Source organism: Macaca mulatta, chromosome 1 (assembly GCF_049350105.2).
Source record: "Macaca mulatta isolate MMU2019108-1 chromosome 1, T2T-MMU8v2.0, whole genome shotgun sequence".
In the NCBI taxonomy this organism is placed as follows: domain Eukaryota; kingdom Metazoa; phylum Chordata; class Mammalia; order Primates; family Cercopithecidae; genus Macaca; species Macaca mulatta.
The window spans coordinates 25,611,878-25,633,156 of record NC_133406.1 but is presented as its reverse complement, the minus strand read 5'-3'; the positions used below and the strand labels follow the sequence as shown (position 1 = coordinate 25,633,156).

The following is a 21,279-nucleotide window of genomic DNA, read 5'->3' as shown; positions in this document are numbered from 1 at the left end:
ACAATTCCCGTTTTCTAGATGAGGGAACTGAAGCTCTGAGAGGTTCATCAGCTGGCTAAGGTCACACAGCTAGTAGACATCAGAGCTTCCATCTGAACTTGAATTTCCAGCTCCAAAGGCATGCTTTTTCCCTTGGGCTGCATGGCCTTTGCAAGATGCAAGCCCAGATAGCAGTGAAAGACAGTAATCACCTTACCCAGCCACTGTGCAGTGATTCTGTAATCGACATCCTAATCACTGCGCAATCTTCTCCTCAGGCCCCACAGCTGGAAATGCTCTCTTTCCAGGCTAGATCCTGGCCTGGGCTCAAGGCTCAGCTCAGAGCAGCCCCAGGCTCACCCCTGCTTAGGAAGACCAAGGAGGCATCACCTCCAGTTAGCACGTGGCAGTTCAGCTGCTGGGGCCCAAGGGTGACTCAGGGCGGTCCCTGTGGTGGAGCTGGCTTCCCAGGCGATGTGTGAGGCACGTAGCCACAGTCATTTCCCAACGTCCTGCCTGTGCCAGGCGGCATCAGTGTGGCAACCCGTCCCTTCCACATGTTGCCCCCATGGGAACATCCTATTTCCTTTGGATAAAATGTCTGGGTTGGGAGGGTGGTGGCTGACTTTCAGCCCTGTGGTCTAAGTCCTCCCACCCTTTCCAGTTAAAGGGCCAGTCCTTAGCTGGGCCTACATGCCCCGGCCATGCCCACCCGGCCTGCTTCTCTCCTCCTCTCTCCATCCTGCACTCTCTGTCCTGCCAGGTGGAGCTCCCTGTAGCCTCCCCTCTGAGATGGTGCTCACTCACATCGCCATACCCCACCAGGCTAGCTTTCTGCCTGGGGTGGTCCTGGTCAGTGCCTCCAACGCTGTGAGACCTGGGTCTGGAGCATCACCTGCATCAGGAGCCTGCTGTGACCTTCTGTGCTGGACCGGAAGCCTGCCAGTTTGAATTGATAGCACTCCTGGCCCACCTCCTTCCTGGCAGCACTGAGTGATTTGGAACCGCCCCCTTGACTGTGGAACAAGAAGGCTTACACAGAATTGCTGGGCGTGTGCACTGGGGATTGTAGAGTCAGATTGCCTGGGTTTATGTCTTTCTCCCATGGGTCTGGGGTGCATTATTTAGCCTTTCCCTGCTTTAATTTCCTCATCTGTAAAATGAAGATAATGACATACCCACGCTCATGGTTGCTGTGAGGACTCAATGTGGCCCTTACCACTCCAGGCCGTGATAGTTGGCTCAGGTGTCTGCCTCCCTCACATCTTCTCAACTGCATTTCCAGGACATAGCACAGTGCTTGGCACATTGCAAGCCTTTGGTAAATGTCCATTGATTGAATGAAGCCCATAGTCCTTCAACATCATTCTGGTTCTGATGATCCCTCTGAAAATTGATCTGAATCGATTAATGTCAGCAGCAGCAGAACTGATGTGGCCCAATGCATAATCCCTTAGGACTCCTGTAGGTATCTCAAGACTGGCCACACCCCCAAATATGAGTGGGCTCTGGTGTGGTGACTTGGAAACAGGAAGGTTCGAGCTCTGTGTCTTGCCGGTGTTGAGCTCTTCTCTGGTAAAGGGCTCTGCAGAGCTGTGGAACATGATGTGGTCTTTGTAACTTGTCTGGGGAGACCTGGGGGAAGGTGCTGCTTTTAGAAACATCCAGGCCAGTCATGGGAGCCCCTGACGCAGGAAAGCAGCAGTTTTCTCTCTGCTGACTTCTCTCTCTTGCCTCCCTCCATCCCTTTTCTAGCTACTATGCTGTCCTGTACCCCATGGTGTACCCCATGAAAATCACAGGGAACCGGGCTGTGATGGCACTTGTCTACATCTGGCTTCATGCACTTATCGGCTGCCTGCCACCCCTGTTTGGTTGGTCGTCTGTGGAGTTTGACGAGTTCAAATGGATGTGTGTGGCTGCTTGGCACCGGGAGCCTGGCTACACGGCCTTCTGGCAGATCTGGTGTGCCCTATTCCCCTTTCTGGTCATGCTGGTGTGCTACGGCTTCATCTTCCGCGTGGCCAGGGTCAAGGCACGCAAGGTGCACTGTGGCACAGTCGTCATCGTGGAGGAGGATGCTCAGAGGACCGGGAGGAAGAACTCCAGCACCTCCACCTCCTCTTCAGGCAGCAGGAGGAACGCCTTTCAGGGTGTGGTCTACTCGGCCAACCAGTGCAAAGCCCTCATCACCATCCTGGTGGTCCTCGGTGCATTCATGGTCACCTGGGGCCCCTACATGGTTGTCATCGCCTCTGAGGCCCTCTGGGGGAAGAGCTCTGTCTCCCCGAGCCTGGAGACTTGGGCCACATGGCTGTCCTTTGCCAGCGCTGTCTGCCACCCCCTGATCTATGGACTCTGGAACAAGACAGTTCGCAAAGAACTACTGGGCATGTGCTTTGGGGACCGGTATTATCGGGAACCGTTTGTGCAACGACAGAGGACTTCCAGGCTCTTCAGCATTTCCAACAGGATCACAGGTAACTTGGGCGTTGTTAGGATAGTCCCTCCGAGGCAGATGAAATCTGTGGTCCTCTCAGCCACGCTGGCCTGTTTGTGGGTGGGTTCTCAGGCTGACTGGTGGTGAGGCTCAAAGCACAGATTTCCTGTGGGAAGAAACATTCCAGAGGCTCTGCTGTGATTCCCAGGGAGCTTCCTGTCACTCAGCAGTTCACGGCCATGCTGACCAGGCCAGCAGAGCTCCCTGGTGCCCTGATAGGCATCCCAAAAGAACTGGGCAGGGGACACCATGGGCTAGAAATCTGCTTTCTGAAACCCCAGCCATGGCCCTCTAGCCTCCAGCGTATGTATAGTTTCTTTTACTTTTTTTTTTTTTTTTTTTTTGAGACAGGATCTTGCTCTGTCGCCCAGGGTGGAGTGCAGTGGCACGATCTCCATTCACTGCAATCTCTGTCTCCCTGATTCAGGTGATTCTTGTGCCTCAGCCTCCCAAGTAGCTGGGATTATAGGCACGCACCACCACAGCCAACTACTTTTTATATTTTTAGTAGAGACAGGGTTGCACCTTATTGGCTAGGCTGTTCTCAAACTCCTGACCTCAAGTGATTCACCCACCTCAGCCTCCCAAAGTGCTGAGATTACAAGTGTGAGCCACCACGCCAGGCCTGGGGTATATTTACTTCTTTACTAAAGGTAAAAGAATCCAAGCATTGGACCAGGCCACCTTCTCTTGGCACATCCACATCCTTTCCTTCAAAGTTTCCTCTTGTCAGCGCCCCCTCCCCACCTCAGCTGCTGTCTTCCTCCTCAACCATTCTCCTCCTGCTCACAGATCAGTGATCTCCTCAGATGGTCCCAGACAATCCAGGGGGTGTCCATGCCAAACCTCAGCCCTCCACTGAAACATGGCCTTGTATGTGCGAGGCTGCTCCTTTCTCTGATGACTGATCCAGTGTGCACAGGTTTCCGGACACAATCCCACCATTTTTGATGGGACCTGGAGGAATTACTGTAGTTAGGAGTTACATTTTTTGTTAAAACTTTTTATTTTGAAATAATTTTAGATTTAGAGAAGACGTGGAAAAACACTACAGAGAATTCCCACACACCCAGCTTCCTCTCGTGTTACTGTCTTGAAAAACCATAGCACAGTGATCAGCTCTAAAACGTTAACATTGGGGCAGTGCTATTAACTACAGACTTGATTCAGATTTCACCTGTTTTTTCATTAATGTCCTTTGTCCAAAGATCCAGCTCGGGATCCCATATTGTTTTAGTCAATCTTTGACAATACTTTATTCTTCCCTTGTCTTTTATGACATCGACAGCTTTGTAGAGTACTTACCAGGTATTTTGTAGAGTGCCCCTTAATTTGTGTTCATCTGATGCTTTCTCAAGATTAGAATGCGGTTATCCATTTTTGGCAAGAATGCCACAGGGGTGATGTGCCCTTCCTGTACATCACAGCAGAGGGCACATATGCCAATATGCCTTATTGCTAGTTGTGTTGCCCTTGATCTCTCGGTTAAGGTGGTGCCTGTCAGCTTTCTCCACAGCAAAGCTGCTGATTTTCCCATTGTAATTAGTAAATACAACGGAGGAGATACTTTGAGATGATGCAAATACCCTGTTTCCTCTTTGGCCCTCTCCCACTGACTCAGGACACATTTGTGGATCTTCCCTCTAGCATTTTTACTGTGTAGTTTTGAGGTCAAGTAGCTGGATTTTTAGGGCCAAGTTGAAGGGAGACCATCACCTGGCCGAGCCACTGGGAGAGAGATTTGGAGGACATTCAGCTCGGACCACAGTCCTCATCTCTTGCCAGATGACTTTGGGCAACTCTTCAAACCACTCTAGTTAATTTCTCCTCTTCATGAAATAGAGAGGTCTGTCTTCCACTTTTCTTCTCAAGAGGGCGAAAGAAATAATAACTCTAATTATGCACACCCAGTGGCAATGATGACAGGAGATCCTTTCCATGTGGCGATGAGACACACTGGCATCACTGATTTATTTCACAGGCTGATGGAGTTTTATTTCCAAGAGATGAAGGAAGTCTGGGACTTTTAACCATAGGAAAAAAAATGTCTGTGTATCTCAGTATTTTAACCACTGAGATGCCCACCGCTGCCAGTTGCAAGCCCACATTTTCACATATGACCTGGAACCCAGCAGTCCATTCAATGTTGGGCTTCATCTCACTGATTAATGTATTAGTTCAGGTTTTGTAAAATCACTTGTCTTCTAGGGAAAAAATAATAGATGTTTTCTATATCAATGAAGTTAAAATGAGGAAGGAAAAAAAATGAGGACAGAAAATGGAGCAGGAAAGGGTTCATAGAACAAAAAGAAACACCTGCTGTTGGGGCCAAGATTTTCCATGCAAGTCACTTGCAAGTGTCCTAGAAGAGCTGGTGAAGCTGTGAGCACAGGCGGAAAACACCAGCTGTGGTCGGTTTGGCACATCCCAGGCAGCTGGCAGCCTCGTCTTCATTGAGGGAAAGCAGGCTTGTGGGATGCTTTTGGGCTGAAGAGCTTATGGGATGGGTTCCAAGTCATTGGCCTTTCCGCGGAATGGGAGCTGGGGCGGGGGTGGGGGATGGTTCCTCTTGTTCTTCCCCGAAGGTCCTGATCCCAGGAGGAGGCAGCAGCATCAGTAAGAGTGTGGGAACCAAAGCAGAATGTGGTGCCCCAGCCCAGCCACTCACCCTGCGCTGTCCATGGCTTTCTGACTGCAGGAGAGAGCCCTGGCCTCTGCCTTGTGTCCCTGGTCCCTCTGTCTGAGCCAGGGCTGACCACACCCTCTATGGGCAAGGCGTTGATATGCAGCAGATTCTGAAACCCTAATCACTTCCCCCGCCACTGGCTCACCTTAGTGTTAACTAGAGGCACGAAGGATGATCTGATCTGTCTCAAAGCCAGCAAGAAGCAGCTTGGAGGTTCTTTCTTGGTTCTGTTCCTCTCAATTTGTATGGGCACTTGGAAAGGTTTAACCAAAGTAAATGGAATAAGCTCTCCTAAAAGTAGTACATATGAGCAAAGGCAGAAACAGAATCCCACACATTTCTGGCGCTTCCCAGCTGACCTGGATGTCAGGAGTCTCCTGGGCGCTTGACAGTGTGTCCTTTCTATCTAACAGATTTCAGCCATAATCAGTGGTTCTGCTTCTCTCGTTCTGTTTGTCCCAAAGTGAGGGAGTACAAAATCTTAGGCTTTCCCTGGGTGCCACATGTCACTGGGCCACCAGATACTTTCTGCTTGTGAGGTCTCCGTAGCCAATTCCCACGGGGAAGGTCACTTAGGAATTTAGATCTCTGGACTTCCTGGAGGTTGCCACGCAGCGCCACCATGTGGCGGATAGGTCAGCCCTGCATGGACATTGCTAAATGCTACCAGGTGGTCTTAGGATGCTAAAGCACAATTCAAAGCTGACTGTGGCAACTGGCAATGGGAGTCAAGAAGAGGCTTCAAAAGAAAGCGCAGGCAGCCCCTCCACCCGCCCTTCCGCTGGCCAACCCAGAACCTTCACTCCAGCCAAGGCTGGAGAACCCGAGCACCACCCCTCTACCCAGCCAGGGAGGGTGGCCCAGGCAGTATCAGGGGGCACCCCCTCCAAATGCCGCCCTTACGAGACCCTTGAAGCTCCTGGGCATGGAGCCTTTCCCGTTATCTCCTGCGAAGGACACTGACTCACGTTTGTCCAGGGGAAAGCTCCTTGCTCCAGGTTCTTCCTTGAGAGGGCCTAGCTCGAGGGCAGGGAGGGCGACCCTAGAGCCTTTGGATTCACTCCCTTGCCTTCCTAAGTTCCTTTGCTGTGTGTGGCATCAGGAGGTCTTCCAGTTACCTCAAAGTACCTGCAAATGTAAATCATGCCCCTGTTCTTTCAGCTTCTCAGAGCACTGTGACTTTTGCCCACCACATGCCTCTGGAGAGCCACAAACCTGATTCACCCAGCCTGTGCCTTTGTGCTTTTTTCTTGAGGGGCTGGATTGGGCTTAGCCAGTAAATATATTGTTTCATGTGAACAATCTCAGGGTAATTGTCTCCACCCTCCACTGGTAAATGCTCCACTGGTAAATGCTGCATAAACACAGAGGAGAGGGATGCCACCTGGCTGCCCCATTTCCAGACCTTTTAGCTGAGCCACACTGGCCTGGCTCAGACCATTCCTCCCCCTGGTGCAGACCAAGACATGTTCCTGGCCTTCACCGCAGCCTCAGAGATGGTGTCCAAAACCCGCTGCGGCTTCAGCCATCCCAGCTGGCAGGCGATGCCCCCACAGGCTCTGCTCCCTAAGCCAGGCCTCCTGCTGAACAGTCATGTTCCCAGGCCGAGACCTTGGGGGGATGGTCATGTGTGGGGAAGAGGATTGGAGCCTTTCCGGTCCCCGCTCCCTACAGCAACCCCCAGTCAAGGGGAAGGCCCCTTGCAAAAGCAGGATTCGCAAAAGCAGGGAGAGGGAAGTTCTGAGAGAAGCCTGCTGTGACCGCCCCTCCTGCCCACCCCATGTCCTCCTTGGCTCCAGGGAGGAAGGGGAAAGTGCATTCTATTGCCTTGTAACCTCTGAAGAATTGGGGCAGAATGAAGGAATGGGGTCTCCTCCTATCTGTGAGTGTATCATAAAATGCAAGAGTGTCCTTTGCAACAGACCACAGAATCTGCCAGGCAGTGGATCTTCTTCATGCGATCTGAGGACTTTGACTTCTTGTGCCTTGTTTTTAATTTCTAAGAGCGTTTTGTTATCTCCATGTTCCTTTTCTCGTAGCCTGCAGCTCTTTTTTTATTTTCCTAACATTCTGAGGATGACCCATTGTAATATTGTTTGGTTTCTTAAGCTCCCTGCATTGAATCTTCCGAGGTCCATTTTTCTTTTCTTTTTTCCCATCTCTGTCTTTCACGCTAGTACCTTCTCTTAAATGTCTAGTGATCCTTGGGCACTCCTTCACCTCCAATAACGAGGGCCTAGAAAACCACAGGGAAGCCCTGGGTGGTGGGGTTGCAGGCAGGCTTCCTGACTGGGGGTTGGTCTGGCAGGGCCATTTCACAGGCGCCTGACTCTCAGTGCCTGTGAGTCTTTTCTCTAGGCTTGGTGGATTTTGCCAGGGAAGAGTTCTCCAGTCTCCAGGCCAGGTTAAGTGGGACAAGGGGCCAGGGTCCCACCATTTAATACGTAAATTTCCACAATACCCTCAGTTTTCACTGTGTCACTTCTGGTGCACCTGTGCCCAGGGCTCACTGTCCTCTTCTACCAACACTGGGCTCTGGCGCCCGAGGCCTAGCCTGGGGAAGAGCAGTAGAAGGGCCAGCTGCTTCTTGGGGAGACTTTCTCTCCTGGCCCCTACCCCCCAACCCTGTTCCTGAGTTTTGGGAGCCTGGTGAAGCCTGCTTCTCCTAAACTTCCCCGTTGCCAACCTCAGTTCTCCATTCCAGGTCAGCTTATCACTCTCACCCATCTGCTTTCCAGCTGACAAAAATTCTCTCCTTCCTTTGGGGTGTAAGCCTCTTAAAAACCCCTCTTTGATAATTCAAGTAGGATTTCAGGAGGTAAGTGTGGGGTGGAACCCTCCATCTTTAACAGGAAGATCTTCTCACCTCACATTTTCCCTCCTGCCTGCCTTGGTGTTCTGTTTTGTCTGTTTTTTGATTTTGCTCCCTGGCCCTCTGTCATCACCTTGGTGGTGTTTGACGTTGTCAGGAGAGTTTCCCCTTTGGGGGAACCCAGTGAGTGCTGCTGACACAGTGGGACAGAAAAGAGGGACGAGCTGGGAGGGAGCAGCTAAGCTCTCCTGTTTTTCAGGGAGTTGAGAGTGAGTTTTGCAAGGGCGAACAGGAGGGCAGGAGATGGGTCTGTGGGGAAACGGAGGCTGGGGCCTCTCCTTGCAGGGTGTGATTGTGTTGTCAATGCCAATTTTGTCTTTCAGACCTGGGCCTGTCCCCACACCTCACAGCGCTCATGGCAGGCGGACAGCCCCTGGGGCACAGCAGCAGCACGGGGGACACTGGCTTCAGCTGCTCCCAGGACTCAGGTAACCTGTGTGCTTTATAAGCCTCTTGTCTGTCGCGTTTTCCCCGTGTTGCGTTTCCCCCATGTCGTTTCCCCAGTGCAGGCTCAAGAGCTGGCCGAGGGGCATTTCCCACAGTGGGTAGGAGGTGAGAATCGTAAGTCTGGGTTTCCAGTCATGGCTTTGACTTTTCAGCTTTCCTGTGTCTCAGTTTCTTCCTCTACAAAATGGGGTTCTCAGTTCCTGTTCTCCCTGCCACACCGTGTTATTGGGGGGTTGAAAGTGAGTGAAAGCCTTTGCAAAGTTAAAATGAGAAATGATGATAATAAGCACTGGCCCAGAAGGGCCTGGAGTCAGCCTGCCTGGTCTTCAGTCTCCAGTTGGCTTTTTAAGAGCTGTGTTATCTCAAGCAAGTTGCATGATCTCCTCCCAAACCCTCAATTTTCCCCATCTGTGAAATCGGGGTACTAATCCCTGTCACAGGGCAGCTCTGAGAATTGAGAGAGACCTAATGAATGTGCAGCACTCATCTTGTTCTTGGCACAGAGGGAGCCCTCCAGCAAGGTCAGCTGGCCTTGTCGCCTCACTCCCTGTCCTTTGATATGAAACTTAGTCTCCCTGTAGAAATGCATCTCCACCACAAGTCCTGCGGAGCCCTCCCTTTAGCCTCTGCCTAAAGGATCTTGCAAACCCAGGGCTGCTCCTTGTCTGAGCGGTCGGCTTCCTGGCATTAGAGCCATGGCACCGGGGAGGTGGGGATGTGGGGAGCTGCCGATGCTGTATCCTGTGCTGGAAGCACGCTGTTAGAGCCGCAGGAGGCCCTGGGCAGAGGTGCATGGGCAGAGGCAGGGAGTGCCTCTCTGTCAGTCACACCCATGGCTCCACATTGCTGAGGAAGAGCCAGGGTGTCTGGCCACACCTGCTGCCCATCCCCGGTCTGGCTGTTGGTGCACTGGCGCCTGGAGGGAGTGCTGCTGAAGCCGGGAGCACAAAGCCACAAGCCTGGCCGTGGGTCTGCCGCTCCCAGCTTCTCCATCTCTCTGCCCTTGGGAGCCTTTGAAAAATCATCTCTGACTTGACCTGTGTTTCCTGTTCCCCGTGAGTGCTCCAGGGCTGCGCCTGAGCCTGTGTCATGGAACTCAGGAGTGAGCCTTGGGGTTGGCACCGGGACCAGTCCGTGACCTCTCTTAGTCATGGAGAATTTTCCTTGGAAAATTTCTTACCTGGCAACCCAGAGGGCCCCGCACCACACGAGTCATATATGAAGCACTGATCACACCCTGCCCTCTAGGCCTGAGTCCCTCGTGTGAGTTAAGGAAAGTCTCTGTTACTCCCCAGACTGCTTCTCTGTTCTCAGACAGCTAAAGGGATCCAGAGGCACTGCCACATTCATTCATTCAGCAGATATTTGCCACGTTCCTGCCTTGGCCGGACCCTGTGCCAGGTGCTGGGGGCACAGTGGTGAACTGCCACTGTTGTGGAAGCTTCAGTTCATAAAATATTGAGCTGTAAAGTATATAAAGATTGTAAAGTATACAATTGTCATTGAATTGTATACTTTAAATGAGTCGGTTACATGGCATGTGAATTACATCTCTATACAACTGGCTTTGAAAGATGATGAATGTGTTGAGAGCTGTGAAAGGGGAAGCCCCAGTGGGGTGGGAGCCCGTGGGCTGCTATGGGTAGGGGAGTTAGAGAGGCTGCTCTGAGCATGCGATGGTGAAAGCTGAAGCATACGTGGCAGGTGCCCCAGCGCAAGGAGTGAGGGGAAAGCATTGTAGGCAGAAGAAAGAGCGTGGGCTTCAGGGGCACACAGACCTGGTGTGAATCTCAGCCCTGCCCTTTCTTCGCTGTGTCCTTATCAGGAATGAAGGCCCTCCATTTAGCCCTTGCTGTGTGCCAGCACTGTGCTGGATGTTTACATGTCTTAACTCAAAATCCCCACAACTCCGTGAGGTAGACTGAATGATGACCCCAGGTTTACAGACATGGAAAGATACTGAGGCATTAAATAACCCGCCAGTGATTCCAGGTCTGTCCGACCCGAGCCTATGTGTTTAACCACTGTATTCTACCTCCCAGAGGACCGTTTCTTCTGTATGTCAGGTAATCACACCTCTGCAAGGTGGTCTGAAACAGCATCTAAAGAGTTCTAGGTTTCCCTTTCTTCCTTATTTTCTGAGCTTCCAGGCCTTGATGGGTTGAAAGCTGGAAGCTAAGAACGGGGCTGGATCTGACACTGGCCCTAGTGTGGGGCAAGAGCACCATTGAGTGTCCCATTTCAGCCCTTCCTTCCCTCCCTTCCCTCTGTTACATCTTCCTCCCTCTGCCCGCTCTGCCCACCTATCTCTAGGAGGACTTCCCTGACCTTCTATCTTTATTTCCCCGCTTTTTAGGGGTACATTTGTCAATTATTTTTTGATCCCCAAAGAACTCTACGTTTTGGAGCTTTAAGTGTTTATTTAGTACAACATATTTTAATTGTGGTGATAGAAATTCAGACTGTAAGAAGAATCACTCAGAATGTCAAGTTCCTTTTAGTAGGACCCTCTCCTCCACTCGGCCCTTCTCCCCACTTCCCTTCCACGCTGGGCTGGCAGATGCCGTGCTTCTGGGGTCTGGCCATTGAGGCACACAACCCCTACTTCAGATAACTTGGCCGCATTTTCTGTGTGGCTGAAGCAGCCCCACCGGCTGTCTGCAAACTCGCTGAAACGGGATGACAGGCGGGTGTTTCTTGGGTGCGTGCTGTGGCACGCTCAGCTGCCCTTGATGATGGGTTTGGATGAACGGGAGAGGGGCGGAAGGGCTGTTGAGAGGGGAGAAGAGGCCAGGAAGCCTTTGGATGGTAGTGATAGATGTGCATTCTGCCTGTTGTTTTAGGGACAGATATGATGCTGCTTGAGGACTACACGTCTGATGACAACCCTCCCTGTCACTGCACTTGCCCACCCAAGAGAAGGAGCTCAGTGACATTTGAGGATGAAGTGGAACAAATCAAAGGTTGGTTTCTGTGACTGATTGCTTCGAGAAAACATAGGGAAACAGAAAGGATCTTAGGACAATTCCTTGGCTCAGACTGGCTCCCGTCCCGGAATATGCCAGGGCTCCATCCCTTTGCCCATTCCCTGGTTACTTCCAGCCCTTTGGTCTCACCTAAGTCCTTAGGCACCCAGCTCTCAGAGCAAGCAGCATCGAAGGCTGGGCATCCAATGGCTGTCAAACTCCACACCCACCCACACACCCCGCACATGTGTTCATACACACAGCCCAGATACTGGGTGAGGTATGGTTATAACTGAACTTGCTCTCCCCGAGCCTCAGTTTCCTCCTGTGGAAAATGAAATAATGGTCCAATGAGTGTGTCTGCTTTACTGGAGGCCGAAGCTGCCATCTTGCTTGTGCATCGCTCCTACAGCGGTGATGGCCCTTGGGTCCTGTGAGGAGAATGAGTTCTGCCGCAGACCAATCCCTATGTTTTTCCACTCCATCTCTTCCCCACTCACCCCCAGCGCTGTTGTTTACTCTGGAACTTGGGATTCATTTCCCATCCAGACATGCTGATTAGGAGAGTGACAAGAGCCATCCAGATACCAACATGACTGGGCTATGGATTTGCTGGAGTCCAGGGGCTGTGCCATGTAAGGAGGCTCTTCAGAAATGTTGAATATGGAAATAAACATGGCCTCTGTCAGAGTTTTAGGTTCATAATTAATCACATCTCATCTCCACACCCCTCCCTGAGTTCAGAATGAATGGAGAGGTTGTCACAGAGGTCGGAGGTGGAAAACAGATCATTCGCTTCACTGGCAAAGCAGATTACAGAACAGAGCCTGGGCGAGCAGCCTCATGGGCTTTATAATACATTGCCCTTCTATAGGAAAAAATGAATGAAATGCTCCCCAACCCCCCAGCCCACGTAGGACCACACTTGCCCCATCACGTCTGTTTTGTGGGCGTGGCAGCTCCAAAGGCACCCTCCAGGCGGTGCAAGAGCAAGGCCCTGCCAGGGGGTCCTCCCCTCCACGAGTGAGCGGCAGGGCAGAGAGTGGCCGGAGGCCCCTCCAGTCTTCCCCTCTTGGAGAGTGGGGTACAGGTTGCCTACTCTCCAGAAAATGTAGGGAGAGGATAAATTGTTCCCCTGAAATGTCCAGAGAAAATAGGGAATGAGTTAATAGTAACAGGGCACAGGGTGTGAAATTGAAGGGCTCCCCGCTCTCTCACTTCTGTTCATTTTAGTTTAGGGCTCCTAATCCTGGGAGGGGGCTTGAACCTGTAATGTCATGTCCAGCCTTGAGGTTCTGCATGGCTCGGAACCTTGAGGTTCTGCATGGGGAATCTCTGAGCAAATATGGAGAGGAGAGAGTGACATTAGGGTTTGTGGAAGTTTATGGACATAGATATTACACTGCTTCAGGGAGCTCGAAGACCAGAATACTCTTTCAAAGATGTAAAAATGTTGGTTAGCATTAGTAGAAAATATCAAGTCTTTTCTATGGGCCAGACATAGGCCAGACATCTTAGAAAGAATTATCTCCTTTAGTTATCACAGTAACTTTTTGCAGTAAGAGGTGTCTTATTATCTTCTCTTTACAGATGAGGAAACTGAGGCTAGTTAGATACTTTTTCTAAGATTTCCCAGGTAGGAAGTCAGGGAGTCAAAGCTTTTGGCCTAGGAATCGAACTTTGAAACCCACACCCTTAACTGCGGTTTGTCTCCCTCCCTGGGGTGGTGGAGCAGCAGCAGCTTGTCCCCAAGGTCGTCCCCAGGCCTGGCTCCTCAGCTGACTTTCTTTTCTGCCTTCTCCCTCAGAAGCTGCCAAGAACTCGATTCTTCATGTGAAAGCTGAAGTACACAAGTCTTTGGACAGTTACGCAGCAAGCTTGGCCAAAGCCATTGAGGCCGAAGCCAAAATCAACTTATTTGGGGAGGAGGCTTTGCCAGGGGTCTTGCTCACGGCACGGACTGTCCCGGGAGCAGGCTTTGGGGGCCGCCGAGGCAGCAGAACTCTTGCGAGCCAGAGGCTGCCGTTGCAGAGCATTGAAGAAGGGGATGTTTTAGCTGCCGAGCAGAGATGAGGGCCTCAGGGTGCCCTGGGGCTGCAGCCCGAGAGGCCTGCCTGGGGAGGAGTTCCCATCACCGCCTGTGTCACGGCCTTGGGAGCACGTCACAGTGTACAGCTGGCCACACACAGGGAAGGAACAGCATCTGCTGTGCAGCCACCAGGACAAGGACTGAAAATAATGTCTACAGCCCAGGGCTTCAGCGTTTCCAGAGACCACATGTGAGCTTCTTTTAGGTCCCAGTGATGGGACCAGAAGCATCTAAAGCCAAACAAACAAACAAACAAACAAAAAAACATATAGAGATGTGGCTGTGGCTTTTTGGGAGGTGGGGCATGGGAGGACCAGAGACGAAGGGCTTGGAAGGAGACCCCCACATGCATCATTTCCTCTTCTTCACACTGTGTGCTGGGAGTCCAGCCGTGCACTGTGCCAGAGGCCTCAGGAGGACAACCCTCCCCAGTGTACTGTGGAGGATGACACAGCACTTCTTCCTAATGACACGCGACCATCCTGGTGCTTCTACATGGTTGATGCGGGCAGTGTGGGACCCTCAGTTCTAGGACTGGTCCGCAGAGCGAGCACCCAGGAGTAGGGCGAAGCGGTCCTCAGTGGCGCCACCTGCTGGTGCTAATAGGAAGAGCCACAGGCCTCTTGACCGGCCCACCCTGCCCACTTCCCTACTGACAAGTTCTGTGGTATTTCAAAAGGGAGAAACCACTATAAAAGACAAGAGGAAGGGCAGATAGTAGGTGTTCCATTTCCAGAATTTAAAAAAAAAAAATCAATTTAAGATGTACCACTGTTTTACCAGGACTGAATGGGATTGTAGTGCCAAGCACAGCCAGGAAATAGAGAAACTGTTGTTATTGAAGGGAATTTGTTCACATGGGAAAGCCTCATTAAATAGATTCTATGTGTGATGTTTGAGTGACCAGTGAAAATAGCTGGCCTCGGCTCTGCAGGGCGCACTCCCAAGAGCAACAGTTACTATTATTACAAGCCTGGCATAAAATAAGATAGAAGCAGCCCTGGGCCCAGAGGCAGCAACCTGGGTTATTGGCCCAGCTCTGTCTTTGTATGCACATGTCATTTGGGACATCCTGTCACCTCTCTAGGTCCTCTGTAAAGTGGGAAAACGGAGTGGAGTTGGATTGAATGATCTCCAAGATCATTTCCGGCTCTGATCTTTGGTGTTCTCGGGATTTGTAAAGCAGAGATAGGTAAAACACAAAAGCAGACCCAGGGACCGACCTTCGTATAACTTTGGAGCGTGGTTGCTCACGTACATGTGAAGTGCAGCCAGATCAAGGTTCTGTGGCCTTGTCTGCGCTGTCCATCAGAGCACAGTCTGGATAGAATGCCAGCCACCAAGATGCGTGAGGGGCAGGGTCACCATCTCGGAAGGGGAAGTCCAAGAATGTGATTGGGATGGTTAGACCTCTCTTCTCCTCCCTTTGAGTTGGAACAGCAGTTGAAGTTTGGTCCTGGAGTAATCGCTGTGATGACTTGGGAAGCCATTGGATCTCCTCTTGCGTCTGCCCTTGAGCCTGCATGACTAAGTAAGTTCAGGACTGCTCTGCTTTGGTTGGCAGAAGGTAGATTCCAAGGAGATCTTGCTGGTTGCTAAGAGGCAGCTATTCTAGAAAGTGAATTACCCTTGTGCTGTTTTCTTTGGGGCCTAGCTAGCTCCTGGTGAGGTAGCGTTTTTGTGTTGTGTGGCAGAAACCAATGGTTAGCTGGTCCGCTGGTCTGCAGTTTGTAAAAGACCTTTCATGAGGACTGGAGTCTTGCTACCTGTGGTGATTGAACTCAACAACTATTCTGGCTCACTGGATGCCAGGCGCTGGCCTAGCTCTTGGATGGGAGTGGGAAGGAGCAGAGGGCAGGTTCACCTGTGCAGGTCAGATACTCCGCTTCCATCACTGGATGGCATTCCTACGTCTGCGTGTGGTTCACGTTTTCTATATATATTCCCTGTATGTATTTTTTCTAGCACTTGTCTACTTTCTGAAGGGACCGTATTCCTGATCAACTAGTGTGCACAGAGGTGGAGCAGGACAGAGAGACCTTTATCTCTAGGATGGGTGGCTGGTTAGGTGCAGGCGTTCTTGAGTGCAGCGGCTTGGCTTTGAAACCTGAGGGTTGGAGAATGCTCCCGACTGTACTAGACTGGGCTCTAGGAAAAGAATCCTGAAACAGCCTCCCACTCCCCCACTGACCCCACACTAGCTGAGATAGTATGGAATTTAAATAAATCTAGAAATACTGCATTTCACAAAATGATTCACTGTGTTTCCCTTTTTTAACTGAGGTCCAATTCATTTAGTCATCTACCAGACACTGCACATCCACTGTGTGCAAAGCACCAGGCTAGGCTCTGTAGGCAATACCACTGCAGTGTGCACTATGACTTAGGGAGCAGGACCTGAGGGATACCGATTCTAATAACTAGCAAAGTCAAGTCGTGGTTATACAAAGAAGTGTGGCTTCGGAGGGAGGTGGGTAGTTCCAACTACGGAGTCAGGGATGGCTCCAGGAGGTAGGTGACAGTTTGAGCTAAGTCTGGAAGGATATTTGGCAGCTAGAACCATATTTTTCATATTCAGGAATTCAAATTTGTCTTTATTCAGCTAGAGACAGAGAGAGAGAGAAGGGGCGGGTGGGGGAGAAGGAAAAGAATTTTCACACATTCTGAAGTTCCCAAGAGGCATTTTTGAGGATATCTGCCACTAGTGCAGAAGGTCGAAGCCCCCAGTGCCCCCACTAAACCCAGGTCCATTAGCTGTAAACTGCCATGCAATGGCAGTTCCGGATGGGACCACATGGACAGTGGCACATGGGACATTTGGCTACTTGTTAGCTTAAACACCTCAGTCCTGTGTCTTCTGATTTTGACAAGACCACATTTAGGACTGCTGCCCATCTCTGTCTCTCTCATTGAGATTTCCGCCTTACTGGGTCCCTGTGCTATGCCACAGATACCAGGTTTGGGGTTGTTTTGACCCGGAAGGCATTGGGAGTCCCACATTACAGAGCACACGCACAGCTCAACACAGCCATTTTCCCGGGCAGAGGCACCAAGACTGAAGTTCAGGCCCTTGGACACTAGGTGGCAGCGATGTGGCTGTGCAGAGCTAAGGATGAACCTGAGAGCTTGTTTGCCTCTGGCTCAGCGTTCTTGTTTTGAATTCCTTTGCCCTCATGGTGTAGTCCACGGCCTTGGTGACCAAGGACCACCTGGCTAGCCTGCTTACGTGCATGACCCCATCCAGGTTCACAGGTATTGCCACTGAGTGATCTTAGGTAGATCACTGCTCCTGGAGAAGCAGAGTTGAGGAGTGTAAGACAAGGGTCATCTAGTGCCAATGTTCCTTGATTCTTATTTGAGGAGCTACTATGTGGTCTTTCTGTAAACAACTGAACAACCAGTGAGACTAAATATTTGCAATAGATAGGCTAAGGAATTTGGGTTGAGACAGGAGAGGGAGGAAAAGTGCTTTGATACAATGACAGATTGTTAGTCTGTTCAGGTTGACCTGTATGAGTATTTTCCATCCCGACAATATGCCTCTTAGATACTTGCAGATTAGACATGTCTCTGGATGGACCACAAGATATATTCACGACATGTGTCCAGCCTTGAGCCCTGGCTGTGTCCTGTCTGGAAGGAACTGTGAGGATGATGTGGCTATCCAGAGGAGGCAGTGAGCTGGCATGTGAATGCCTACTGTGGGCCTGACCTGCTTGACATTTGAGGGCCTATGATGTGTTTGGTGCTGTGTTAGGTACTTCCAAATGTTTTATCTCATTTCACTCCAGTGCAGATGTGATATAGTGAGGATGGTGAAGAGTAGGTCTGGTTAAGTCATGAGCTCAGATCCTGTACTTCCACTTACTACCTGGGTGTTTTCAAGCAAGTCACTTGGTATTTCTACTTATGAGTTTCCTCATCTGTGAAGGGAAGTTTTGTCATCTGTTTCTATGTGGAGACACAGAATTGAAGGAGGCCTCCGTCGCAGGGCGATTGTCTGGATTCTATGAGGAAATACTTGGAAAGCATCAGCACAATGCCTGGGGTGCAGATGAAGCTGAGCCACTGGTGTTTCTTCACAGTATCTGTGGGGAGGGTGTGTTATCCTTGTTTTATAGGGATCTCTATAACAAAGCGAGAATCTTGAAAATATAACTGCTATCCTAGATGGGAGGTATTAAAGGTTGTTACCTTGGGAATTGTCATATTTGTTGCACAGCAAGGAAGGACTTTCGGGAAAGCAGGGACGTGGTGAGGAACAGAAGTCAATAGAGAGCAGGGAGGAAAGGCTAAGTAGCTTCTGGAACTTGAGAGGTCTAAGGGATCCAAAATGAGATTTTCTATTAAAAATGTCTATCCTTGGCCGGGCGCGGTGGCTCAAGCCTGTAATCCCAGCACTTTGGGGGGCCGAGACGGGCAGATCACCAGAGGTCGGGAGTTCAAGACCAACCTGACCAATATGGAAAAACCCCATCTCTACTAAAAATACAAAATTAGCTGCACGTGATGGTGAGCACCTGTAATCCCAGCTACTCGGGAGCCCGAGACAGGAGAATTACTTGAACCCAGGCGGTGGAGGTTGCAGTGAGCCGAGATCGCGCCATTGCACTCCAGCCTGGGAAACGAGCAAAACTCCACCTAAAAAACAAAAAAAGAAAGAAAAAGTCTATCCTTTATGCTACTGGCCTGTTTGTACAAAGATAAAATCATTCTGATTTGTCCTGAATGACTGTCAAAGATGATCAAACCCCCGGGGCCTGGTGTAAACTTCCATATCATAGCACAAATACAGCTTGACCTTCCTCATAGTCCAGAAAGGACATTCTCCCTGAGAAATGCCCTTGGTTGCTGAGGACAGCTCTGTCCTGTAGTGGCAAAGAGACTGCCTGGCTGTGGCTCTTGGGTTCACAGAATCCCTAATCTTCCAAGCCCCTAAGAGGCAGGGCAGGGATGCTACCCACAATATATGCAGAACCCCAGAGGGAGCCCGTGGGAGAGAGGAGATTACCGTTTTCACTGTAGGCAAAGGATATATGCCTACAAGAAGGAGCAGAGCCATACTGTCCTTGCGGGTTGGGAGAGGGGACACAGAATCCAGGGACATTGTCTGAGGTCTCTAAGTTAAGCCAGAGTCAGAGCCAAACTCCAAGTCTTGGCCAAGGGGCTGAGAAAAGCAAGGAGCCAGTCTTACAGGTCAAGGAGATGAGGGATAGTTAAGAGTCATCAATATCGTAGAACAGGCCAGCAGAGCCTTATTAGGTAGGTAGAACTGTTTTAAACCAAGGATGTTGGGAGATATTTTAATATCTGCTAGCCAGACCTAAAAACACTGAAGGCCCAAGGAAAGTGACTGGATTCACTGGAAAGTATTTGGCTTCCAAAGTATTTCCAATACCTTGAAGATTCCTTTGAAAATATCAAAGCACAAACTCAAATCTGCACAAGATTACAAAAGCACAATTTTGGTCAGTGTTATTTTTAGAATGCAATACACAAAGCTGTGTTCATTTCTCTCAGCAAGCATTTTCCTGGGCAGTATTAATAGCTTAGGAATCAAATGCCACTTTTGTTTTTCCTTTTTTCATTAGTTTGAAATACCACAAATCCCTAGTGAGTCAGTCCTCCCAGAGGAAAAGACAGTCCTAGGGAGGACCACAGGCCGGGGCAGACAAGGTCACACCGAGAGCAGCGGAAGGAACCTGCATGCTTAAGGGACAGAGGACTGTGTTGTGTTCTGATAACAGACCCCTGGATGCAGAAGTAGTTAAAAAACCAACCTTCGAAAAACAAAAATCCCAGGCTAATCCTGAAATATATTTAACTTGAAGTCTTTGGATAATTTTTTTAAGGTTAAAAAATGTTTAGGATTATTATAAATCAACATTTATAAACAAGCAACAGTGTATTTGGAATTTTTGTTTACCTGATTAAATGTTTTTGGTATGTGTATAGCTGTGGAAATGGTGAATTTGTACTTGGACTTGTGGTCTGTGGACTTTGTTGGGTGCCTCTGCCTTTCTCCCATTTTCTGCAGCCATATCCCTATTGCCAACCTCCCTTCCCATGGGCTAAAATGAGGGAGACTGAGCAGAAAGGGGTGGATTGCTGCAGAATTGATAGGGGAGTGCCCATACCAGAGTCACCTGCAAATACTCATCCATGCATTTTTCATAAATTCCTCCAAGGTAATTAAATTCAGAACTGTTTAAATGACCTACTTCTCACCATGCCCAAGAAACACTCTTAACCCAAAGTTTTTATAGGAGCTATGCCCTGTCTATCCATGTACAGATAAATTCTCTATCCCATAATCAAAGTCAGAGGGCAAGAGGCAGATTATCGTTACCATTGAGACTCAGAACCACCTCAGGGCACGAAACCCACCTTTTCCTGACCCCCTTACCTGCTACCACTGAAATCATCTTCCGAGTGGATGGTGGCCCTAGGGTCCAGTTTGGTGGGCTTTCTGGGGTCCTCTGACACACACCCAATCTTGGAAGCGGCTGGCACTTGTGAATTCTGCCTCTGTAGAATGTTCTCTCTTTGCTGCCTCCTGATGGCTTGTCTGGCTCGCCCTGCTTCTAAGCAATATACACCATCAAAACTGCAAAATCACTGTGGGTGGGGGACCCAGTTCATTTAACAAATACTTTATTTATTTATTTATTTATTTATTTTTGAGACGGAGCCTCGCTCTGTCTCCCAGGCTGGAGTGCAATGGCGCAATCTCGGCTCACTGCATTCTCTGCCTCCCGGGTTCAAGCTATTCTCCTGCCTCAGTCTCCTGAGTAGCTGGTATTACAGGCACAAGCCACCACGCCCAGCTAATTTTTGTGTTTTCAGTAGAGGTGGGGTTTCACCATGTTCGTCAGCTGGTCTCGAACTCCTGACCTCGTGATCCACCCACCTCGGCCTCCCAAAGTGCTGGAATTACAGGCGTGAGCCACCATGCCTGGCCAACAAATACTTAAAAAAAAATATTTTTTTTAAGAGCAGTTTTAGATTCACAGCAAAACTGAGCAGAAAGTAGAGTTTTCATAGCCCGTCTTCCCCATCAACATCCTGCACCAGAGCAGATGAATACCATTTTGATTTTCTTCTATTGTTTTTCCTGACAGTTACTCCTTCACCCCACTAGTCCTCCAGTATCCTCTGTCCTGTCAATTTCCCAACACGCTGCTATAGCACATCCCTTACTGTCTTATTACAGTGGAAGAAATAACATACTGTGTGCTTACAGTCTTTTCAGTTATCCTGTATAACAACCCGTCAATCTTATGGCTCCATCTTGCCCTAACATAGCCCCTGTGACATAGGTAGGGCAAATATGACCACCCCCTCCCCTTTAGAGAGGGAACAAACCCAGAGAAGTCAGGTGGCTTGAGCAAGGTACATAACTGAAAACTAGAAACTAAGACCCTTGCACTTTATGGAAGTCAAGAAGTGACCTTGTTTGGCTAAAGCTCTGATTTCTTTATCCTCTTGACCATTTACCACGTTTCCTAATGTGGCTACGCATGTGCCTTTGTCAAGCTGGATGTTGAAGTCCAGTTGAGTCTACTGAGCTTACTGAGTAATAACCTACTGCAGCTATTTTTCCGCTATACAAAAAGCTAACCCATCTTCTCAGCAGCAGATGTGTGTGGCTGTGGCGGAGAGATCCTTGTTCTCCATATGGGAGAGGGATGCCCTGCTTGACTACTGACTGGTCTGTGAGACCAGTCGTGGCTCAGCCAG

General features: G+C 49.9%; 1 protein-coding gene across 5 annotated transcripts in view; it reads left to right on the top strand.

The window, feature by feature from the left end:
- GPR161 (G protein-coupled receptor 161) overlaps positions 1-19,491 on the top strand; it is a 57,086-nt gene extending 37,595 nt beyond the window's left edge. For all 5 annotated transcript variants that reach the window (XM_028850125.2, XM_028850127.2, XM_028850126.2 and 2 more), the window contains 4 exons: positions 1,735-2,459; positions 8,361-8,465; positions 11,328-11,447; positions 13,258-19,491. In XM_028850125.2, the coding sequence (XP_028705958.1) occupies positions 1,735-2,459; positions 8,361-8,465; positions 11,328-11,447; positions 13,258-13,523 (1,216 nt within the window). In that variant the 3' untranslated portion in view covers positions 13,524-19,491. The remainder of the gene's footprint in view (positions 1-1,734; positions 2,460-8,360; positions 8,466-11,327; positions 11,448-13,257) is intronic.
- Positions 19,492-21,279: the final 1,788 nt, after the last annotated feature.